This window comes from Pelophylax lessonae (genome assembly GCF_965119305.1).
Source record: "Pelophylax lessonae genome assembly, chromosome: 1".
Lineage (NCBI taxonomy): Eukaryota > Metazoa > Chordata > Amphibia > Anura > Ranidae > Pelophylax > Pelophylax lessonae.
Window position 1 is genome coordinate 821,264,030 of NC_138768.1, and position 23,225 is coordinate 821,287,254.

The window sequence follows — 23,225 nt, forward strand, 5'->3', positions numbered from 1 at the left end:
TATGTGTAGGCAGATGGAGGCTGCCTAAGCAACATTTGCATCAAGATGTGCTCAGATCATCATGTCATTTAGCAAAGTTATTTTGCAGTACAATGTACTTCAGTAGGAACAGGTCATTGTCCTGTTGGAAGATGAACTTTCACTCCAGTCTAGAGGTCCTGAGTGCTCTGGAGCAGGTTTTCATTAAGGGTGTCTCTGTACATTGCTGCATTCATCTTTCCCTTGAACCTGACTACCCAGTCTCCCTTGATCCTGTCTTGCAGTTCCTGCTGCTGAAAAAACATCCCCTCAGCATGATGCTGCCACCACCATGCTTCACTGTAGTGATGGTATTGTCCAGGTGATGAGTGGTGCCTGGTTTCCTCCAGATATGACGCTTGCCATTCAGGCCAAAGAGTTCAATGTTTGTTTCATGACACCAAAGAATTTTGTTTCTCATGGCCTGGGAGTCCTTCAGGTGCCTTTTGGCAAAATCCAGGCAGGCTGTTCTGTGCCTTTTACCTAGGAGTAGCTTTCGTCTGGCCACTCTACCACACAGGCCTGATTGGTGGAGTGCTGTAGAGATGGTTGTTCTTCTGGAAGGTTCTCCTCTCTCCACAGAGAAACGCTGGAGCTCTAACAGAGTGACCATCGGGTTCTTGGTCACTCCCCTGACTAAGGCCCTTCTCCTCCGATCGCTCTGTTTGGCTGGGCGGCCTGCTCTAGGAAGAGTCCTGGTGAATCCAAACTTCTTCCTTTATGGATGATGGAGGCCACTGTGCTCATTGAGACCTTCAATGCTGCAGAAATGTTTCTGTACCCTTCCCCAGATTTGTGCCTCAATACAATCCTGAGGTCCACAGACAATTCTTGGACTTCATGGCTTGGTTTGTGCTCTGACATGCACTGTTAACTGTGTGACCTTGTATAGACAGGTGTGTGCCTTTCCAAACCATTTCCAATCAACTGAATTTACTACAGGTGGACTCCAATCAAGTTGTAGAAACATCTAAAGGATGATCAGTGGAAACAGGATCAACCTGAGCTCAATTATGAGTATCATGACAAAGGCTGTGAATACTTATGTACATAGGATTTTTTTTTTCTCCATTTTTTGTTTGTAATAAATTTGCAAAGATTTCAAACAAACTTCTTCACGTTGTCATTATGCGGTATAGTTTGTACAATATTTAGGAAAATAATGAATTTAATCCATTTTGGAATAAGGCTGTAACATAACAAAATGTGGAAAAAGTGAAGCACAGTGAATACGTTCCGAATGCACTGTAGGCCATGGTTTCTAAACCAAGGTTCCATGGAACCCTAAGGTTCCTCCTGAGGTTGCTAGGGGTTCCTTGATGAACAATGAAAATGTCTGCCTCTCACACTGACACCATTGATCTTTTTAGCTATCTGTGAGGGAGTAAATCTTCCCAATGTCCACAAGTGTAAAACAGCATTCTCACAGTCCATCACACTAATGTATCATGAGTTGTAGATCTAGTCATTGTTAGCAGGGGTTCCCTGTGACAAGAAAGTCATTTCAAGGGTTCCTCTGTGCTGAAAAGGTTGCTATAGGATAGATAGTCAATTTAGTGACAGCTCCGAGTCTGCTAGAGCTTCTGACATCACATCTAAGATGGCCGCACCCAGCAGCAGTTTCAGAGGTTTTAAAGAGGAAGTAAACCCTCATAAAAAAAAATGAAAAAAAAAACCTGTAAAGACAAAGGCATAATGAGCTAGTATGTATCGCATACTAGCTCATTATGAAATACTTACCTTAAAGCGAAGCCCCCGCAGTGCCGCCCGCTCAGTGACAGGGCGGCCGACATGTCTGGCTGTCCTGCTTCCTCCGGCCATCTGATTGGCCGGGGGCGCGATTACATCACTCCTGCGCATGCGCGCAGGAGCCGCCGTTCACGGCATAGGGCTCTGAAGGAACGGCACGGGTGGCCGTTCCTTCAGAGCGCATGCGCCGATGACGTCATCGGCTGCATGCAATGTAAATATCTCCTAAACGGTGCAAGTTTAGGAGATATTTATAGCACCTATAGGTAAGCCTTAATATAGGCTTACTTATAGGTTAAAGACTTTAAGGTGAGTTTACAACCTCTTTGAATGTCTACACAAAGGAGGATTTTACAGGTAAATAAGCATAACATACCTTACATGCACATATAATCTATTGGGATGATTTTTGTTGAAATAAATGGTCATGAAATGAATGGTTTCGATGACGAGGCCTAAATTTAGTTAGCACTGCAGCGTCCAAAAAGAATGCAGAAAATACTGAGATACTCCATATGACAGTGCTCAGGCCTGGTGACTGGCTGAGCTAGTCCAGAGCACTGTCCTCCAGAAGCACAAGTAGAGTATCAATGCCATAGAATACCGTCATGTTTAGGATTACATTTTGGAAGACTACTGGGTGCCAGCCAAACTATTTTCCATTGTCATCCACTAAAAAGATCATCCTGGTAAATAATTAATGACCTGAATCAACCTTATTAACTAGTAACATACCTCATAATGTGCATTTCTGTGGGATTCAAATTGTAGGACTGCTCCACACACTCTACAGAAGGTGTCTGTGAAGAGTTCCTTTCTGGTTTTCTCATCCAAAACTATTTCTGTGAAGCAAGAAAGGAAATCAATTAGGAAAAAAAAAAAAACAAACAAAGCATAGCGCTATAGGGACTCATTTATTTAATTTTTATTGCCCCATGGGTGAAGAAGAAACAGAACAACGTGACAAGCTTATGCAAGAGACGGCACTGGTAGTGCAGCTGTGCATTGGCAAGGGAGAGTGTGGCGCTGTCATCCCAGGAGAAGAATAAGCCCAGATTTGCACATTATTGCAAGTGCTCCCCCTTGACAACCCACCCATCAGTTCCACTATAATTAATCTATCTCAAAGTGACTGAAAAGCTTTTTAAAAAAAAAAAAATTAAAGCAAACATGTTATACTTACCTGCTCCATGCAATAACTCACAGGAGCGGCCCTGAACCTCCTCTCCTGGGGTCACCTGCCGACGATCTAGGCTCCTCCTCTTCTCTTAAGTACCCCCATAGCAAGCAGTTTAGGCGGTGGGGGGGATGTGGGGCAGATTTTTTATTTTTTTTTAACCTTAAACTGAATGTAAAGTCTCGTTATTAAAAACAAACATGTTATACTTATCTCCTCTGTGCAGTTGGTTTTGCAAAGAGTGGCCCAGATCCTCCTCTTCTCGGGTCCCTCTTCGGCTTCCCTGGCCCCTCCCTCCTGTTGACCGCCCCCACAGCAAGCAGCTTGCTATGGGGGCACCCAAGCTGAGTCACAGCTCCCTGTGTCCATTCAGGTTTGCGGGGATGCCGATCCACAGGCCTGGCAGCTGCGATTGCCGTCCGGCACCCGTGATCGCTCCCCGCTGAGAGAGGACGATCAGCTGTTGTAAACACAGCCGACCGTTCTTCTCTTTGAAATGATCACGGAGCCCCTGTGATACTCCTATATAGGATCACAGTTCTCTGATCATTTCACAAGTCCCTCCCCCCCAAAGTTAGAAAACACTCCCCTAGGCTTACAATTAACCCTTTGATCACCCCTGGGTTAACCCCATCCCTGCCAGTGTCATTATTACAGTAACAGTGCATATTTTTAGCACTGATTACTGTGGTAATGTCACTGGTCCCCCTAAAAGTGGCAAAAATGTCAGTCAGGGGTCCGATCTGTCCGTCACAATGTCGCAGTCCCGCTAAAAATTGCAGATCGCCACTATTACTAGTAAAAAAAAAAAAAAAAAAAAAAAAGAAAGACATAAATTTTTCCCCTGGCTTGTAGACGCGATAACTTTTGCGCAAAATACGCTTTTTGCGATTTTTTTTATCAAAAATATGTAGCAGAATACAAACTGGCCTAAAAGGCAGAAAAAATTTGATTTTTACATTTTTTTTTGGGGGGGGGGGGGGATGTTATATAGCAGAATGTGAAAAATGTTTTTTTTTTTTTTTTTCAGAATTGTCGCTCTATTTTTGTTTGAAGCGCAACAAATACAAATTGCACAGGTGATCAAATACCACCAAAAGAAAGCTCTATTTGTGGGGAAAAAGGACATCAATTTTATTTCGGTACAGGATCGCACGACCGCGCAATTGTCAGTTAAAGTGACACAATGCGGAATCGCAAAAAATGGCCTGGTCATTAAGGGGGGGGCAAATCCTTCCGGTCCAGAACTGGTTAAAATAGGGATTGGGATGATCTTGGATCTTACACCTTCAAATCAACAGCACCTTTTAATGTTTCTAGTGTTGATAGTAAAGTCAAAGTAAAAGTATGAACTCCCAATTTGCATACATTTCTGGGATCAGGGACTTCGAAAAGTATTAAAGCCATCCAACTAGTAAAACAGCAAATCTAGGAGTTTTAGAAAAGGTCAGAACTGTAGCATCTGTATCTTTGTCAGAAAAGATGGTTCCTGTTAGATAGGCCCCAAGGATAGTGGTGGAGCCCATTGTGTTTACTAGGCAGCCCTCCTTTGTCCCATGTTCACTGCTACCAAATATCTGCCAGAACTTCTGAAATCCATAAAATGTGCATGACAGGGAATCCCAAACTTCCCTACAGCACCATCCCAAAATAAACATGCAGTATAGATCTACATCTAAAATTAGATTTCAGAAGAAATTCATATGGATTTCTAATCTTGTATTCTACAAAACACATTTAAGTGTGACTAACCCCCCCCCCAAAAAAAGTAATGTATTACAGCTTACCAGTCCTTAGATTTTATAGCTGCCTTATTTATTCATGCTTTTATCCTACGTTTTTTTTTTTTAATGGTGATCCTGCTTTGTAATACACTGCCTGTCCAATGGTGACAACACTCGCTCATTGCACCGCATCAGTGGAGAAGCAGATTTGTCCTACTAGGCTGCTAGCTCTTGATTTGGACTACAGAACTCCTTCCTCTCTCCTTACCTCCATAACACAGAAGCGTTTGTTTTGCAGCTCACATAGGTGAACTGGACAGGGCTGATAATAATTGAGATTTAAAGTGATATTAAAGGGCACAGATTTATTTTTTTAATAAACTAAAAAAGGTTACATTTACCTGCTCTGTGCAATGGTTTTGCACAAAGCAATCTCTTACAGGAGTCCCCCACCAGCGTTGTCTTTTTCTTATCTTCTCCCAGTGCCCCAAGCCAAGCTGTGTGCATCTGTAGATGTAAGTAAATACATATTCGCCAGCACAACGTGGCTCTTGCAAAAGCAGTCCAAAACTTTATTGAAGTTACGATCACATCAAAAAATAGTGCAACGTTTCGGAGCCGCACAGGACCCCTTCGTCAGGCAGCCAGGAAGGTGTGCGATAGGAATATGAACTATATGTCATCTGTAGATGTAGACAGCTCGGCCATGTCCCCCGCTCATTACTCACAGTATTTGACTGACTGCAGCAGGAAGCATAAAAAATTATATTATATATATATATATATATACACACACACACACACACACACACACACATGTACACACACACATTGTCAAAAGTATTGGGACATCTGCCTTTACATGCACATGAACTTTAATAGCATCCCAGGCTTATGGGAATGTTTGACCATTCTTCCAGAAGCGCATTTGTGTGGTCAGTTCCAAATCATTTGGTGGAGGGGGGATTATGGTGTGGGGTTGTTTTTCAGGGGATGGGCTTGGCCCCTTAATTCCAGAAGGGAACTCTTAAGCCGTCAGCATACCAAGACATTTTGGACAATTTCATGCTCCCAACTTTTGGGGATGGCCCCTTCCTGTTCCAACATGACTGCGCACCAGTGCACAAAGCAAGGTCCATAAAGACATGGATGAGCGAGTTTGGGGTGGAGAAACTTGACTGGCATGTGCAGAGTCCTTACATCAACCCACTAAGAACACATTAGAGATTAGAGTGGAGACTGCGAGCCAGCCAGGCCTTCTAATCCAACATCAGTACCTGACCTCACAAATGTGCTTTTGGAAGAATGGTCAAACATTTCCATAGACACACTCCTAAACCTTGTGGGCAGCCTTCCCAGAAGAGTTGAAGCTGTTATAGATGCAAAGGGTGGGCCAACTCAATATTGAACCCTATGGGACTAAGATGGAAAGCCATTAAAGTTCATGAAAAAGCAGGTGTCCCAATACTTTTGACAATAACAGCCCATTCAGACTGGCACGACACGACTTGATGGGGCGACCTGTGAAGCACTGCGACTTCGGCACGACTTGCACGGACGTCATAATTGAAGTCAGTGCAAGTCGCCCCAAAGTAGTACAGGACCCTTTTTCTAAGTCGGAGCGACTTGTGTCGCTCCTATTAGAACGGGTCCTGTACTATTCAATGGCGAGCGAACTACCGCGACTTATCAGGCGACCAAGTCGCCTGACAAGTCGCGCTAGTCTGAATGGACCCTTTAGTGCGTACGTACATATATATATATATATATATATATATATATATATATATATATATATATACATATACACACACACACACACATACACACACACACACACACACACATACACACACACTGTATACTCTGATTTACTGACTGCCCATCTAATTTCTTGACACCCTAAAATGCCAGGACAATACAAATACCCCACAAATTACCCCTTTTTGGAAATTTAGACAGTACAAGGTATTTTGTAAGGGGCTTGGTGATTTTTTTTTTTTAAGAAGTCTTTATTTTGATTTTCCCAAACATGAAGCAAACATGCTTAATGTTTGTGAGTTTACGTTATATATTTTTTTTTAGAAAATTTACTTTTTACAAAGTTGCCATTTTATCAAGTTACGTCTCGCACACAGCATTGGCATAGTTATACCAATACCCCAAAACACATTCTGCTACTTATAGTGGTATAGTGATACCACATGTGTGAAACTTGCACAGCCTGGCCACACAAAGGGGCCCAAAATCCAAGGAGCACCTTCAAGTTTTTTTTAGGGGGATAAATTATGCAACTAATTCCCTGCCTATTACATTTATGGGGGCCCTGGAGCACCAGGGCAGTGGAAATACCCACAAAATGACCACATTTTGGAAAGCAAACACCCTATGGTATTTTCTAAGAGGCATGGGGAGTCTTTTTGCCAAAAGTTTTTGGAAAATGCATCTTGTGTATCACACAAATCAACCAATGTACTTTAATGGTCACCTCTATACAAGTAGTTAGGGAGTATAGCTTTGTGTAGCATCACCTATAGCAGTCCCTGTTCCAATAAACCAAGAAAGTTAAGCCTACTGGGACGTGGCTGCGCCCAGGAATGCTATGTTCACTGGCTAGGAAGTACAGGTGGCTGAAGAAAGGAAGAACAAGAGTTTCTGTGGCTCCAGGAGTGCAGATGTCCTTAGGGGATGGCTGGGGCTGCTGTCTCGCAGGAACATAGACAGTCGAACGTGGAGATGGGTCCGTTCAGGCCGCAGGCAGAGACATGGTCAGCAAACAGGCAAAGGATCGGTCCAGGCAACAGACAGAAATGTGGTCAATAAACCGGCCAATCAGGAACACAGATTCTAGCTACACTGTGGCTGGTGATCAGAGAACTGTGAATGGCTGCACTATTAGGGCTCGTTCACTTGCGAGGTTAGGGGGCAGTAAAACCTCACAGTTGAACCGTGGTTTAAGCACCCTTCAACTGCTACCCCCTTTGGCTGCAGAAGCAGCGGCTGGGGGTGTCAACATGCCGTGGCTGTGATGCTTTGTTTCGCAGCTATTATACCCTCTGTACACCCGCTGAACATGACCCAATTCAAATAAAAGGGGTTGCTTGTGCGGGGTCCAAGGCGTTAAAGCAGGTGGTGAGGAGGCAGTACAATGACTCCTAACTGCCTGTCAAATGCTCTCTGAATAGTGATCTGAACATGGGTGGAAGTGCTTATGGTGATACAATGGGGTTGATTTACTAAAACTGGAGAGTAAAAAATCTGATACAGCTGTGCATGGCAGCCAGCTTCTAACTTCAGCTTGCTCAATTAAGCAAAGCCGAGTGGCTTACTATGCAGATCTGCACCAGATATTGCACTCTCCAGTTCTAGTAAACCAACCCCAATGACTGCTGAGGCAGTGATCAGGGACACTGGTGACAGTATGTTAACCCCTTGGAGCCTAAGCCTTTTTCTGACATATGTTGCTTACAAGTTAAAAATCTGTATTTTTTTTCAAAAAAATTCCTTAGAACCTCCAAACATTATATATATATATATATATATTTTTTTTTTTAGCAGAGACTCTACAGAATAAAATGGCGATCGTTGCATTATTTTATGTCACACGGTATGTGCGCAGCAGTCTTTTAAAATGCAATTTTTTGGGAAGAAATACCCTGAATTTAAAAAAAAAAAAATTAACAGTAAAGTTAACCCAATTTTTTTGTAGAATGTAAGAGATGATGTTACGCCGAGTAAATAGATACTCAAGATGTCATGCTTTAAAACTGCACGCACTCGTGGAATGTCGACAAACTACGTTACTTAAAAATCTCCATAGGCGACGTTTTAAAACATTTTAACGACTACCAGCTTAGAGTTACAGAGGAGGTTTTGTGCTAGAATTATTGTTCTCGCTCTAATGATAACAGCGATACCTCACATATTTTTATTATTATTATTTTATACCTCACATATGTGGGCGCGACTTACATATGCATTCTCTTCTGGGTGTGAAGCACAGAGGAACAGGGTGCTTCAATTTCTTTTCTTTTAATTATTTTATTTTTACGCTGTCCCTTAAAAAAATTTTGATCACTTTTATTGCTGTCACAAGGAATGTAAACATCCCTTGTGAAAGTAATAGGCAGTGACAAGTACTCTTTATGGAGGGATCTGGGGTCTGAAAAGCCCCAAATCCCACCTTTGCACTTAAAAGCATTCAAAACGCCAAGTTTGGCTGTTTTAAATGCCATCTTTTTTTATTTTTAAATATGGCGCCTTTAAAGGCCCGTACACATGATAAGAAAATCTGAAGGGAAATTTTGTCCGACGACCGATCTGCCGATTTTCGGATTGTTAGTATGGTGCTTTCGACAGCCGACTCCAACTTTTCGGCCGAAAAAATCCTGATGTGCAGGCTATAAAGTTTTTATCGTCCGTCAACACAACATCCAATTTTCGGCGGAAAAAAATCTTAAGAGCAAGACTAGGCACGCTCAGAGACGAAAGAACACATGCAAAAAAAATCCAACACATGACATCACTTCTGAAGTAGAATTCTGTTGTACGGGAAAATTTGTATGAAAATAACGTCTTCACTTTCCACATCAGACTAGCATGCCACAAAAAACGGACGACAAATCGTTCGATAATCTGATCGTGTGCACGGGGCTTAAGGCTCCAGGACTCGGAAATGACCCGATCAAAGCCCAAATCCAGTGGGATGGGAGACCCAGGTGAGCCGTGGAAGGAGGGAGGGGAAGTCTCCTCCTGCTCCTTGTAATGACAACCGTGTGGCTGCTTGGCCTCATCGGTTGTTATTACAAGAAAGCCGATCGTTGGCTCTTAACGGTACCGAAGTGATGCCTAGAGCTGCAGGAGTCAGCCCGGTACAACCCTCAGAAGCCGAGGCCATATATTTGCGTTCCGTTGGCGTGAATGGGGTAAAAAAAAAAAAAATGTATATTATATACACACATGTTTTTCTTACATACTGTCACCATAGTGCAGTGCCACCCTAGTGACACTGTACTATAAAGAGGTGATCTTGATTTCTTTACCACTTGCTTATTACAGTGATGACCACTGAAAAAGCAATGGCTTTAACTGTCAAGAATGGCTTACATTCATGATGCATTGTTTATTATTGTGATTGGCCACAGCCATCACGTGGTACATGGCCACTGAGATTGGTCTTGTACAATGTGATCACTGTGACCAATCACATAGGTCCCAATAGTAAACAATGCTTTCATAAATGGCTGCCAGAAAAGGTGGAGCACTCATGAGAGCATTCAAAGCAAAGTAATTGAGTCTTTTAAGGTTCTAAATAGCCTGTAAAATGCAGCTCAGTTTCTTCTCTGCTTCAAATGCTGCTCCCTCTCTCTTCTGCAAGGATTGCAACCATGTCCACAGACGCTGAAGCATAATAGGGATGTTGCACTGCATGTGACAACAGGGGGGGATGCCCACTCAGAAGCAGTGAGCCTATTGAATCTGGCTTTGAATGAATTACATTATAGAATTTCCATCCAGTAATGATCAGCTCATACTGTTTAAAATGGAGCAGTTTAAATTGCTGCGACTCAAGTCGCAGTGACTTTGAAAAAGATTTCTGCACAACTTGTATTGACATCTGTTAAATGTAGTCACACAGATATCAGCAAGCTGCACATGAAATCGCACTGCTTTGAAGTCATGAAACTTCAAAATCGCACTGGTGATAACCAGGGTGAAGCTTTATATATGGGTAAGCACACGTACCCATTTATAATAAATCGTTACATAATTTTTCTGTGCTGCGTCCCAACCGCAAACAAAGTAATGTTCTGAAAAGTGTTTAGTTGTCGCACACTCCACATTAATTTTACTAGGACACCGGTAAGTAGATGCAGACAAGCCAAGGTTAAATATCTGAAAGTTTCCAGGTGGTTGAATTTCCCACTGATCATAACCAAACTGCAGAGCCATATTTCATTTTCTTCCACCCTAGGCCAGCTATCTGGGGCCATAATTTCCCCCTACTATCAGTTTGCAGTTAAGATGAACTCGAAGTCTACACATGCTAACATTTGCTCCAGCTATGTGATGTCCACAAGCTCCATTGTCATTACTTCCATTGTCATTACTGGCAAATTCTCCCTTGCCTCTTCTGAGTGCCGTGTCTTTGACTCAGTGTTCATTCTAAAGAGAATTGCAAACAGGCAAGTTGGTTTTAATACAGAAAAGATGTAGCGGTCTCTGCTGCAATAAAGAGACTGCCTGCAATTTGTACATTTTAACTGTAGTCCCACTTGTGGCGCTTTTCCACTGCATGGTACGGATCGGTTTGGCGCTTTTCCACTGCATGGTACGGGTTAGAAGGGTTTGGTAGAGCGGCGCTTTTCCACTACATGGTACAGCGTCGGTACAGCTCGCTTAAACAGTACCACCTCAGTTGGGGTTCCAAGCAGGCCATACCGATACCATATCCCACAATCCTTTGCATGCAGCATTGTTTGTCACTACTAGCCACTGATTGGTCAGAGAATCGTTGTAATCCCACCCACTTACTACTAAGTACTACAACAGTGGAAAAGCAAACCGAGCCGAGTAGAGCCTATACAGTGCTGAAAGGTGCCGACTCGTACCACGCAGTGGAAAAGCAAACTGAGCCGAGCTGGGCCAAGCAGTGCCGAGCCAATACTTGCAGTGGAAAAGTGCCATTAGTAACCCAAGCAACACAACAAGATCAGACGTCATATCCACAACAGGGCAAGGAGTGGACAGGCTTGAAGATAGATTGGTCATTTTGCATTAGTACCCCTAGAACTAAAGACTAAAAAACATGATTTCTGGGTGATTGTGTGCTGCCCCTGGGGTCTCCAAACTTTGTGAACAAAGTGCGAGTTTACTGGTCTTCGGGCTTTAGGGGGTCCGGATTGTGACCAATAGGAATGGAATATGCTGCAGAAATAGTGCCTCATCTTTGGTGCTAGTGGAAGGATTGGTGCCGCATTGATTGCATCAGTGGGAGGATTTTTGTTCTACAGTTTGTATCAGTGGGAGGAATTATGCCCCAATGTTGGTGTTGGTGAAAGGATTAGTGCCTTATATCACTGGGATCAATGCTGCCCCGCAGGCCAGATAAAGGCAAGCAAAGGGCCGCATTTCGCCCATGGGCCACAGTTTGGAGGCCACTGCCCTGGACTATGGCCTATATTCGCCAAGGAGATATCCAGCCCTTCTTGTGGACAGTCTTCCCACCATTCCCACGCAGGTTATTAATCCTTAGAGAAGAAAAAAATATAGTGGGACTTTGTGTATAACCCCAGAGGTAAATACACATATATTCTATAAAAATCAAATTTTATTCTAGCATCAAAAGGACAACAAATACACAGACATTTTTTTACAACCCAGCTGTTAGTCACGTCATATGCAAAATGTAAGAAAAGACAAAGAGGTCCCGAGGAAGCGGTATTCCAGCAAATTGTGTCGGCCTCGCCTTTTATGCATCTGTGACACCTTCAGTGGAAAATTCTAGGAAGGTTCTCTAGACTATTGTGATTGAATTCACACGTGATATGTGACTAACAGTCGCTTTTTTTTTTTTTTTTTTTTAAAACAATGTATTTGTGTATTTGTTGTCCTTTTGATAATAGAGTAAAATACTATTATAAAATCTTTGATAGAATATGTGTTCTTACTTCTGGGGGTATACAATCTACCTATTTATTCTATACTGAATTTGGAAATAGGTCCGATACCTCCTTAAAGAGGTTGTAAACCTCCAAAAAAATTATTAAAAAGAAAAACCTAAAAGACACAAAAAACCAATAATGAGCTAGCCGACATGTTCACCCGTCTTCCTTCCGGGTTCGCATACTCCGGCCATCTGATTGGCCAGAGTTCCGATGATGTCACTCCCGTGCATGCACGCGGGAGCGGCCGTTCACGAAAGAGGGCTCTGAAGGACCGGTACTGGCGGCCGTTCCTTCAGAGCGCATGCGCCAGTGAGGTCACTGGCTGCATGCAAAGTAAATAGCTCATAAAATGCATGTTTAGGAGATATTTACAGTACCTATAGGTAAGCCTTATTATATACCTACCTATAGGTACAAGTTAGAGGAAGCTTTACTTTCTCTTTAAGTAAAAGTCAAACTAATAGGAAGTCACCAGTTCATCTGTTTTTGACAATCCTTGGAGAAGGGGGTTGCATTAATTATCTTCTGTCAAGCTTTATTCCTTTATTTTCACATGGTGATCGTGCTAGTAACACGTCATGTCCTACGGTGACAAGGCTCACTTACTCCAGTCTATTAAGACAATAGAAAAAGGATAGAGCAACAGAAACAGCACCTCTCTTTTCTTCATAACAAAGGGGTGTGGTTCTGTAGTCGTCAGCTAGCTGAAAATGTATTCGATAACAGTCAGTACAGGCAGGGAGTACACAGTAGGTTGGTGCAGTAAGATCCCCTTCTATTCCTCCAGAGCCCCACTTGGAGGTGAATCTTTGACAAACTAGTTTCATCCACATACAGATAAGGAGCAGGCTGCACCAGTATACACAGTGCACTAAGGTCTGCGTACTGTTGGGATTAATACGCGGTAAAATGGTTATTATTATTGGACAAGTCCCATAAGGCAAGATTTCTAGATGACATGTAATGGACTATAGGGCACTTACCACTGTGCTGAAGATCCAGAGATCTGCCATTATAAAAAGTGTCTAGTCCAGTCTCCCATGTGTCTTATAATGCTTACAATTCTGCATTGTCCCAGTTGTTAAGATTGATTAACACCTCTTTAGAGCTGAAAACAACTAAGCAACATAATCGATTAGAATAATAGTTGTCAACTACTTTCATAATCGATTAGTTGGCCTGCATACAGAATGCGTCAATTGTTTACATATCAGAAAATACAGTACAGCACACACACAGCTCATTACACTGTCCATGCATGTCAGTATACACAGTACAGCACACATACAGCCCAGTACACTGTCCATGCATGTCAGTATACACAGTACAGCACCCATACAGCCCAGTACACTGTCCATGCATGTCAGTATACACAGTACAGCACCCATACAGCCCAGTACACTGTCCATGCATGTCAGTATACACAGTGCAGAACACATACAGCCCAGTACACTGTCCATGCATGTCAGTATACACAGTGCAGCACACATACAGCCCAGTACACTGTCCATGCATGTCAGTATACACAGTACAGCACACATACAGCTCAGTACACTGTCCATGCTTGTCAGTATACACAGTGCAGCACACATACAGCTCAGTACACTGTCCATGCATGTCAGTATACACAGTGCAGCACACATACAGCCCAGTACACTGTCCATGCATGTCAGTATACACAGTACAGCACACAGTCCATGCATGTCAGTATACACAGTACAGCACACTGTCCATGCATGTCAGTATACACAGTGCAGCACACATACAGCTCAGTACACCACCCATGCATGTCAGTATACACAGTGCAGCACACATACAGCTCAGTACACTGCCCATGCATGTCAGTATACACAGTACAACACACTGTCCATGCATGTCAGTATACACAGTGCAGCACACATACAGCCCAGTACACTGTCCATGCATGTCAGTATACACAGTACAACACATACTGCTCAGTACACTGTCCATGCTTGTCAGTATACAAAGTGCAGCACACATACAGCTCAGTACACTGTCCATGCATGTCAGTATACACAGTACAGCACACTGTCCATGCTTGTCAGTATACACAGTGCAGCACACATACAGCTCAGTACACTGCCCATGCATGTCAGTATACACAGTGCAGCACACACACAGCTCAGTACATTGTCCATGCATGTCAGTATACACAGTACAGGACACTGTCCATGCTTGTCAGTATACACAGTACAGCACACAGTCCATGCATGTCAGTATACACAGTACAGCACACTGTCCATGCATGTCAGTAGACACAGTGCAGCACACATACAGCTCAGTACACCACCCATGCATGTCAGTATACACAGTGCAGCACACATACAGCTCAGTACACTGTCCATGCTTGTCAGTATACACAGTACAGCACGCATACAGCTCAGTACATTGTCCATGCTTGTCAGTATACACAGTGCAGCACACATACAGCTCAGTACACTGTCCATGCATGTCAGTATACACAGTACAGCACACATACAGCTCAGTACATCATCCATACATTTTAGTAAGTGCCTGAGAACTTGTGAATGTGTGAGGAGCAATACCTCATGGGACATGTAGTCCTGGCCAGGAGAAAGAAGCGAGTGATTGTAAAAAGGCAGAAGTTTTTTTTACATTGTTATAAGAGCAGTCTGAAGGCAGGAGGAGCCAGAAACACTGGTGGGGGACCCCAGAAGAGGAGGACCAGGCCTGCTCACTACAAAAACCACTGCACAGGGCAGGCAAGTATGACAAGTTTGTAGTTTAACCCCTTACCGACCGCATATCTTACATATACGGTGGCAGAGAGGCTCTTCTGCGCTGGATCATGTACCTAGTACATGAGCAGCGCTTCACTGTAGGGGGTGTGTGCCTGCCCACCCGGCTGTGCTGAGATTCCTTTCAGCAGGTCCTGGTCAATGATTGACCGCCTTGACCTGCTGATCGGCTCAAAGATTCAGACAGAGCTCTGTAAGGACAAGCGAGCTTGTTTTTTTTTTTTTTTTTTTATTCCCTGCTAAGCATTACTAGCATAAAAAAAATTAAATATTTCCAGTATATATACACCATTTGCTCTCATGTAAACCAATATACACTTATTAGGATAAGTTTTTATCAAAGACATGAAGCTGAATACATTTTGGCCTAAATTCATAAGAAACGTTATTTTTTTTTTTATTTATGGTTTATGTTTTATAGCAAAAAATAAATAAAATCCTTTCAAAACTTTTGGTCTTTTTTTTTTATCAATAAAATGAGTGTCATACAGCCACAACGCTTGGGTCATCCAACTAAGTGTTCAGCATCACTTCAAAAAGGAGTGCAAATGTAAAAATGCTGCAGAAAAATCAGTGCTCAAATCACAGCAGCTTTTTATGTTAAGCAGGTTAGAAAGAAAAAATAAAAAAAAAGTACTGTACACATCTCCTAATTCCTAGTGTTTTATTTAAAACAATGAGCCCTACACCATTTCCATGTTTTGTGTTTGTCATCTTGGGAGTAGATGGCACCAGAGCAAGCTCATGTACTGCTGTCTGGAGACAGGGCCGGTGCTAGACTATTTTACGCCCTAGGCAAGACCAGCTACTTGCGCCCCGCCCCCCCTCCCCCAAAAAAATAACATAAAAAGGGAAGGGGTTAAAAACTCATCGATGTCATACACCGTGACCCTGATCTGATGGCTCCTCTATGTTATGCTGTCATACACAGTGACCCCCATATTCCTCCATGTCACACCTGGGGACCCTAATGTCCCTCTATGCCACACCAAGGGACCCGATGATCCTCCATGTCACACCAGGGGCACCTGATGTTCCTCCATGTCATACCTAGAGACCCTGATGTTTTTCCATGTCACACCTGGGGACCTCAGTCCCCCATGACACACCCAGGGACCCCTATCCCCCATGGCACACCTGGTGACCCTGATTCACTTTCACACCAAGGAACCTCCATGTCACACCCAGGGACCCTGATCCCCTTTTCTGGGGACACTCACTGGGCGGTATGAAGAGAGTGGCCCGCAGTCTGCCCTCCTTCACAGTGATCCTGCGGATTCCTTCTCCTAGGATGCTCCTCTTCTGGACCACAGTGCTCACCACAGCTCCAACCGACTCCTGGTGAAGGGAGAAGCAGTCCGAGGATTCCGCACGCCCCTAATCCCCAACCTCCTCAGACCATTCCGGTGCCAAGTCATTTCTGCTCCAGTAAAGGTGCCGCCCTCCAGTGCCAAGCTTGGGGTCAGGTTCAGCTCTCCTCCGCTCCCTGCTTAATACCGACCCAGGGGAATGAACGGCTGCCCACCAGCTCAGTGCAGAGAGTCACTTCCTGCCCAGGGTTTACACCACTCAGCTCCAGCCAGAGGATTAGCATGCAGACAGCACTTCTGTGGGCTCCCCTTCTTGCCTCTTGCCCCCCCCCCCCCCCAACAGTGGTGGAAAGCCAGGGCCTGGTAGTTCAGCCACTGCCCCAGACACCTGGCATCTTCCTCTGTCCATTCTTCTTCCCCCACTGCCGCCCCCTCCCCTCAGCTCACAAGGATCATTCATGATGGACAGGACAGAGAGTGCCGACTCATGGCTGCGCCCCTAGGTTGCAATGCGCCCTAGGCGGCTGCCTAGTTTGCCTAGTGGAAGCACCGGCCCTGTCTGGAGACTTGACTTACTTCATATTCTTGGCAGCACAGTACAGGTTAAGCAGAGTCAACTTCAGCTTCTTTCCAAAGATTACACATATCCGAGGAAATGGGAAGAGACTGCAATATTCTAAGCCTGCAATAACACCTGAGCAGAGTGTATTCCTGGTGATTTTGAAGCTTTGATTATATCATTTAAAAGGTGTTTTACAAGTTTTATGTAGGCGTTTCCTGGGCTGAGCAAAGAGAGGAGAGCAGTTGTAGTGGAGTTTTAGAGACGTAAAACCGCACGAAATTGCGTGGGTCATGCATTTACAGTCACTTCCATTGACCGGCCCAATTACAAATAGGATTCTACTTGCTGAACAGAAACGTTTGGGTGTGAATGGGTATAAAACTTTTTAAAAGGACCTCTTAGAACAGCTTCTCTCATGCTTTTTACCCAAGAAAACCCCCATCTAAAAGTGAGGAAATCCACATTGGTGGTCAGGGAAGAATGTGCCCACCCAACAGACAGCTGTAAAATGGCATTGACCTAAAACTGTGCAGGCACCATCAGATAGGTGGTCAATTAGCCACAGCTTGAGGAAACCTAGGGTTCCACAGAACTCTCCTTGATAATGGCTGCCTTAAAATGATTCTACAGGTATCCCCCCCTATTGTGCCAGTTACCAAGTGGTGTCATTGGAACTTGTTATCAGCCTCTAGGCAAAACTTAAAATGCTAAATATTTGCCTCCATGTTGGTTTGAACTTTCAAGTCAGCAAGCAATGATAACCGTAACTAAAGAACAATAAATCTATAGCGTTCCACACCTCAAACAAAGGGTGAAACATTTGAATTCAAATACGTAGTTAGTCTGGTTGAAAAAAGACAAGTCCATCTAGTTCAACTAATAAAAGGGGGGGGGGGGGGACACAATCCTATACCCACAGCTGATGCAGAGGAAGGAAAAAACCCAGCAAAGCATGATCCAATTTGCTCCAGCAGGGAAAAAATTCCTTCCTGATTTCCCAAGAGTCAGTAAGTCCCTGGATCAACTTTACCTATAAATATTAGTATCCAGTTATATTATGCGTATCTATGAAATAATCCAGGCCTTTTTTAAAGCAACCCACAGAGCTGGCCAGCTCAAGCTCTTGATGGTGTCTATTCCACATTTTCAAAAATGTGTTACTGTGAAGAAACCGTTCCGTATCCTCCAGATGTAAAAAGTGCCTTCTTGCCCTCGGAGGGGATCTTAAAGTGAATATCTCAACACCAAGTTCACTATATGTATTGTGCATGTTGATTATATCCCCTTTAATCTCTTCTCAAGAGAGAATACATTAAGTTCCTCATAATTGAGCTCCTCTATGCCTTGCCCTTGTCTGCACTTTCTCCAGTTCCCGGATATCCTTCTAGTGAACTAATGCCCAAAACCCAACTGCATATTTCAGATGAGGTATTACTTAGGATTTGTACAGGGGCAAAATGATCTCTCTCTCTCTCTTTCTGGAGTCTATATCTCTCCTAATACAGAAAGGACCTTGTTTGCTTTGGAAACTGCAGCTTGGCATTGCATGCTATTATAAGGCTTATGATCCACCAGAGCACCCAGATCCGTCTCCACCATTGACTCCCAGTTGTATTCCCCCTAGTATGTATGATGTATGCATATTCTTAGCCCCCAAGTGCATAACTTTACATCAATATTAAACCTCATTTGCCACATAGTTGCCCAATTAAACAGTGCATTGAGGTCAGTTTGTAAATTGGCGACATCCTTTAAGGACGTTATTCCAATGCATAGCTTGGTGTCATCTGCAAAGACTAATCCCAGACCCAATAACATTTATAAATATATTAAAAAGTAAGGGTCCCAATACTGAACCTTGGGGTACACCATTGATACCCTTAAACCATTCACAGTATGAATCATTACCACTATTCTCTGAAATTTGGTCTTTTAGCCAGTTTTCTACCCATTAACAAATGTATTTTTCCAAGCCTAAAGAGTTTACCTTACACATTAGCCGTGTGTGGGGAACTGTGTCATACATGGCTGCATTTCTGCAAAACGGTGCAATAACTACTCAACCCCCAGGCCAGCATAAAAAATGTTTATTATTTTAATTTTAAAAAATGACCTATACTAACACTTTAATAAGGTGTAATTTGATAGAAGAGAAAAAGCAAACTGCCGTATACTAATTATTGAAGCTAGCAACCACTGTAACAGTCCCAACCCATGAGAACTCCCTGATGACGCGTTTCACCCAACAAGGCTTACTCAGAGACATATAGGGACAGGCTCCTATCTCTATGTGCAATGTGTTGGAGCACGGACAGCTCAGTATACCACCTGCTCCCAGCGCTGAAAAGAGAGCAGGAGGAATTTGGCTTGAAAAACGAGAAGGAAACCAATACAGCTAGCAACCACTGTAACAGTCCCAACCCATGAGAACTCCCTGATGACGCGTTTCACCCAACAAGGCTTACTCAGAGACATATAGGGACAGGCTCCTATCTCTATGTGCAATGTGTTGGAGCACGGACAGCTCAGTATACCACCTGCTCCCAGCGCTGAAAAGAGAGCAGGAGGAATTTGGCTTGAAAAACGAGAAGGAAACCAATACACAAAGAATTGATTTAAAGCCCAACTTTACCTTCTTAAAAAAAAATTCTGAATCTGACAGCTGCCACCCAGTAGACGCTCAGAAGTCAACAGTCATAGCTTTGTTTGGCTATAGTGTGGGCGGCAACAGGTTAAAACAAGGTCTTCATCCACCCACTTTCTATCATTACACTCCTATGCCCCCCCTTTTTTTTTTATATATACACAAAAACGTAAAACCGCTGTATAAAAAAAAAAAAAAAAAAAAAAAAAAAAAAAAAAGCTTCTGTTCCTTTAAAGCATGAATAACAGCACCGTGCTGTTGCACTGTAATTTGTCCCTTTCTATGTTCTAAAATACCTGGCTGATCCTGCCAGTTCCTGTGTCCCCCCCCCCCCCCCCATGTGAACTGACCATGGTAATCATGGCTGCTGATCCATGATACTGTGGTCAATTTACACGTCTCTCCCCCTCCCTCCCTGTCAGCTCAGTCTGTGTGTGTGTGTGTGTGTGTGAGAGAGATGATCTGTTTCCTGCCCATACCCTTCTGTCGCTAATTCTGCTGCAATACATAACCCCATTACTTGTATCCTCTGTTTTGTGAAGATGTAAAGTACGGTGTGTCTTTTTTTTAAAATTCTAAATAACTCCTTTCACAGCCCCGCTCTGCGGTCACCTGACCTCCCTCTGCTGTCTGGCGATCAGAGGGGGATCTCAGCTCCTCCCGCTGCTCTCCTTAGAAGAGGGAAAGAAGAGCGGAGGGTAATCATGTGATCGCAGAGCAGCGGTGTGAGAAAAAGGTATTTAGGATTGTAATTTTTAAAAAACACACAGTACTTTAGATCTGCATAAAACAAGAGGATACATGTAATGGGGTATGTGATTTAACCACTTTAAAGGGGTTGTAAAGTCAGAAGGTTTTTTTATCTTAATGCATTCTATGCATTAAAATAAAAAGCCTTCTGTGTGCAGCAGCCCCCGCATACTTACCTGAGCCCCCTCTCTATCCAGCGATGTCCACGAGTGCTTCAGCCATCCAGCACTCTCTCTCCTGATTGGCTGAGACACAGCAGTGGCATCATTGGATCCTGCTGCTGTCAATTAAACTCAGTTAGCCAATCCGGAGAGAGAGGGGGCTCGGCTGATCGGCAGATACACGGAGCTGCAGCTCGGCTGCCCCAACAAGCTGCTTGCTGTGGGGGTACTCAACAAGAGGGAGGGTATAGGAGCACTGAAGAGGGACCCGAGAAGAGGAATATCCGAGCTGCCCTGTGCAAAACCACTACACAGAGGGGGTAAGTATGACATGCTTGTTATTTTTATAGAAAAAAAAATAACAAGACTTTACAATCCCTTTTAACTTTTGATATTATTTAAATCACTTTGCAGGTTTTCGTTTTCACTTTGAATTGAAAGTTTATTACTGTCGATCAATGTCAAAAACAATTAAAACCGCTGCAATTCAATATTCTACAATAAAAAAAAGAAAAAAAAGGAAAACTTCCAAGATAGTGAGTACTTCTTATAGAAGCTGTACACGAATGTGTGTAGTAGGGCTGGGCGATTTTGCCTAAAAAAAAAAAAAAAAAATCTTCGATTTTTAAAGAAAAATTTGAGTTTTGATTCTATTTTCTTTTCCAATGCACTTAAAAAATTACTGCAGAGTCTGGAGGGAGGACTGAGGAGAAGGAGAAGCGCTGTATATGTGTGTCTGACTCTTGACGGACCACCGCCGCTCCTGGATGTGACATCAGCTGCGGGCGGTGCGTCTGTACAGGGGCTGCACTGTGATAGGTACAGAGAACAGAACTCCCCAGTAACCGGCCACCTTTTTTAGTTTGAAACTATTTTTTTTTTTTCAAACTCGAGTTTTTTGTACAATTGTTTTTTTTCGCCTTTTTCCGCTTTGTGCAGCCAGCCCCCGCGTAACTACACACACCCTGGGGCTCCAGCCAGCTCTTAGTTCGCCGCACAGGAACTGAACTCCCCAGTAACGGACCACCGCCGCGCCTGGATGTGACGTCAGCTGCGGGCGGTGCGTCTGTGACCCTATCGACTTAACTGGATTGGGAGAACCATTTGTGGTTTCAGTCCCATCGCGTGCAGCAAGGAATTGCAAGGAGCAGCAAGTGTGGGCAGGAATTTGGCCTAGCACCTACCATGCGAAGCCTAAGACCGTGAACCTGGAGCAAGGCAGTCATGGAGGAGTGTCTGATGAGGAGAAGTTAAGAATTGGCAGTTACATGTGCAGGGCTGTGGAAGCTGCACAGTTGAACCAGGCTAGAGGAGGGAAGGGTGTTGGCGCTGTTGTGGTTGATCGAGAAAGTGGCAAAGTTTTGGCAGTGGGGACTGATCAAACTGGAGAAAAGGGAGAACCATTGCTTCATGCTTGTATGGTGGCAATAGACATGGTGGCACGCCAACAAGGAGGAGGTGCATATGAATGCCTCGTTGGACTGGAAATTGAGCAACAACCCAAAAAGCACAGTGTAACCAAAAAGGATGGGGAACAAATAGGGGATGAGGGGGAGAGCCGGAAGCGCACACAAGAGAACAGTGGACAGTGTACTGGAGAGCTGCCATACCTATGTACTGGGTATGAGGGGTTGCGGCGCACTGTGATAGGTACAGAGAACTCCCCGGCCTGGATGTGACGTCAGCTGCCGGGAGAGGAAGCGGGCGGTGCGTCTGTACAGGCCAGGGGCTGTGATAGGCTAGGTACCTATCCTATCACAGCCCCTGGCCTGTACAGACGCACCACCCAGCGCCCGCTTCCTCTCCCGGCAGCTGACGTCACATCCAGGCCGGGGAGACTTTACCTATCACAGCGCGCCGCAGCCCCAGCCTGTACAAACGCCTCCCGCCCCTGACGTCACATCCAGGCGTGGCGGTGGTTCGTTACTGGGGAGTTCGGTGGCTGCATAAGGCAGAAAAAAGTATTGTAGAAAAAACTCGAGTTTAAAAAAAAAAAAAAAACGTTTCAAACTAAAAAAATCGATAAGTCGATTTATCGCCCAGCCCTAGTGTGTAGTAAAGAATGTAAAATGCCAAGTTCACTTTATCACTAAAATAGACTATGCAGTCCAGGGGCCCAGGGTGTTAAATGCAGTACACCATTGTCTTTAGTTTAAAAGCCTTTCCATTAGGCCACGAGGGACATCACAAAAAGCCTGCCAGAAAAACTGTCAAGGAGGATTAGCCTGTCCTACTCAGGTTCACTTGAAGAATCTCTCCGTCACCCTGTAGCAGCAGGAGCTGGTGAAGAGCGCATATGGGTATGAAACACGGAAGTGCGCTCACACCTGGGATGCTGGGAGTGAGTTCCTAACGGTGGAAGAGAACTTGTGCATGATGACATGATTTTAACGGTGGGAGTTTTTATGGCAGGCTTTGAAGGATGTCCTTTATGGGCTAATGGTAAAGGTTTTAAACACAGTACAATACTGCACTGCATATTTCAATACACTAGGTCCAGTAGACTGCATAGCAGGGTGGAAAAAAAAATAATGATTTTTTTTTTTTTTTTAATTTAAACCTGATTTCTTTTTTCGATCAAATTTATTATAACATGCTTTTTAAGTTGCTCTTTAAAATTATGAATTATATTGAGCCTTTTTACTAGTGATTTAAAACAAATCCACCCTGCTGCATAGTCCGT

The 23,225-nt window shown here is 43.8% G+C and overlaps 2 protein-coding genes across 3 annotated transcripts in view; one reads left to right on the plus strand and one right to left on the minus strand.

The window, feature by feature from the left end:
* KRCC1 (lysine rich coiled-coil 1) overlaps positions 1 to 23,225 on the minus strand; it is a 65,418-nt gene that overhangs the window by 15,789 nt on the left and 26,404 nt on the right. For both annotated transcript variants that reach the window (XM_082258506.1, XM_082258505.1), the window contains exon 2: positions 2,503 to 2,609. In XM_082258506.1, coding sequence (XP_082114632.1) covers positions 2,503 to 2,609 — 107 coding nt within the window. The remainder of the gene's footprint in view (positions 1 to 2,502; positions 2,610 to 23,225) is intronic.
* LOC309551542 (putative inactive tRNA-specific adenosine deaminase-like protein 3) lies at positions 10,693 to 22,221 on the plus strand (the record flags this gene model as incomplete). Its single annotated transcript, XM_082252167.1, has 2 exons — positions 10,693 to 10,853; positions 21,594 to 22,221. 2 exons carry the CDS (start codon positions 10,693 to 10,695, stop codon positions 22,219 to 22,221), a joined length of 789 nt encoding a protein of 262 aa, XP_082108293.1.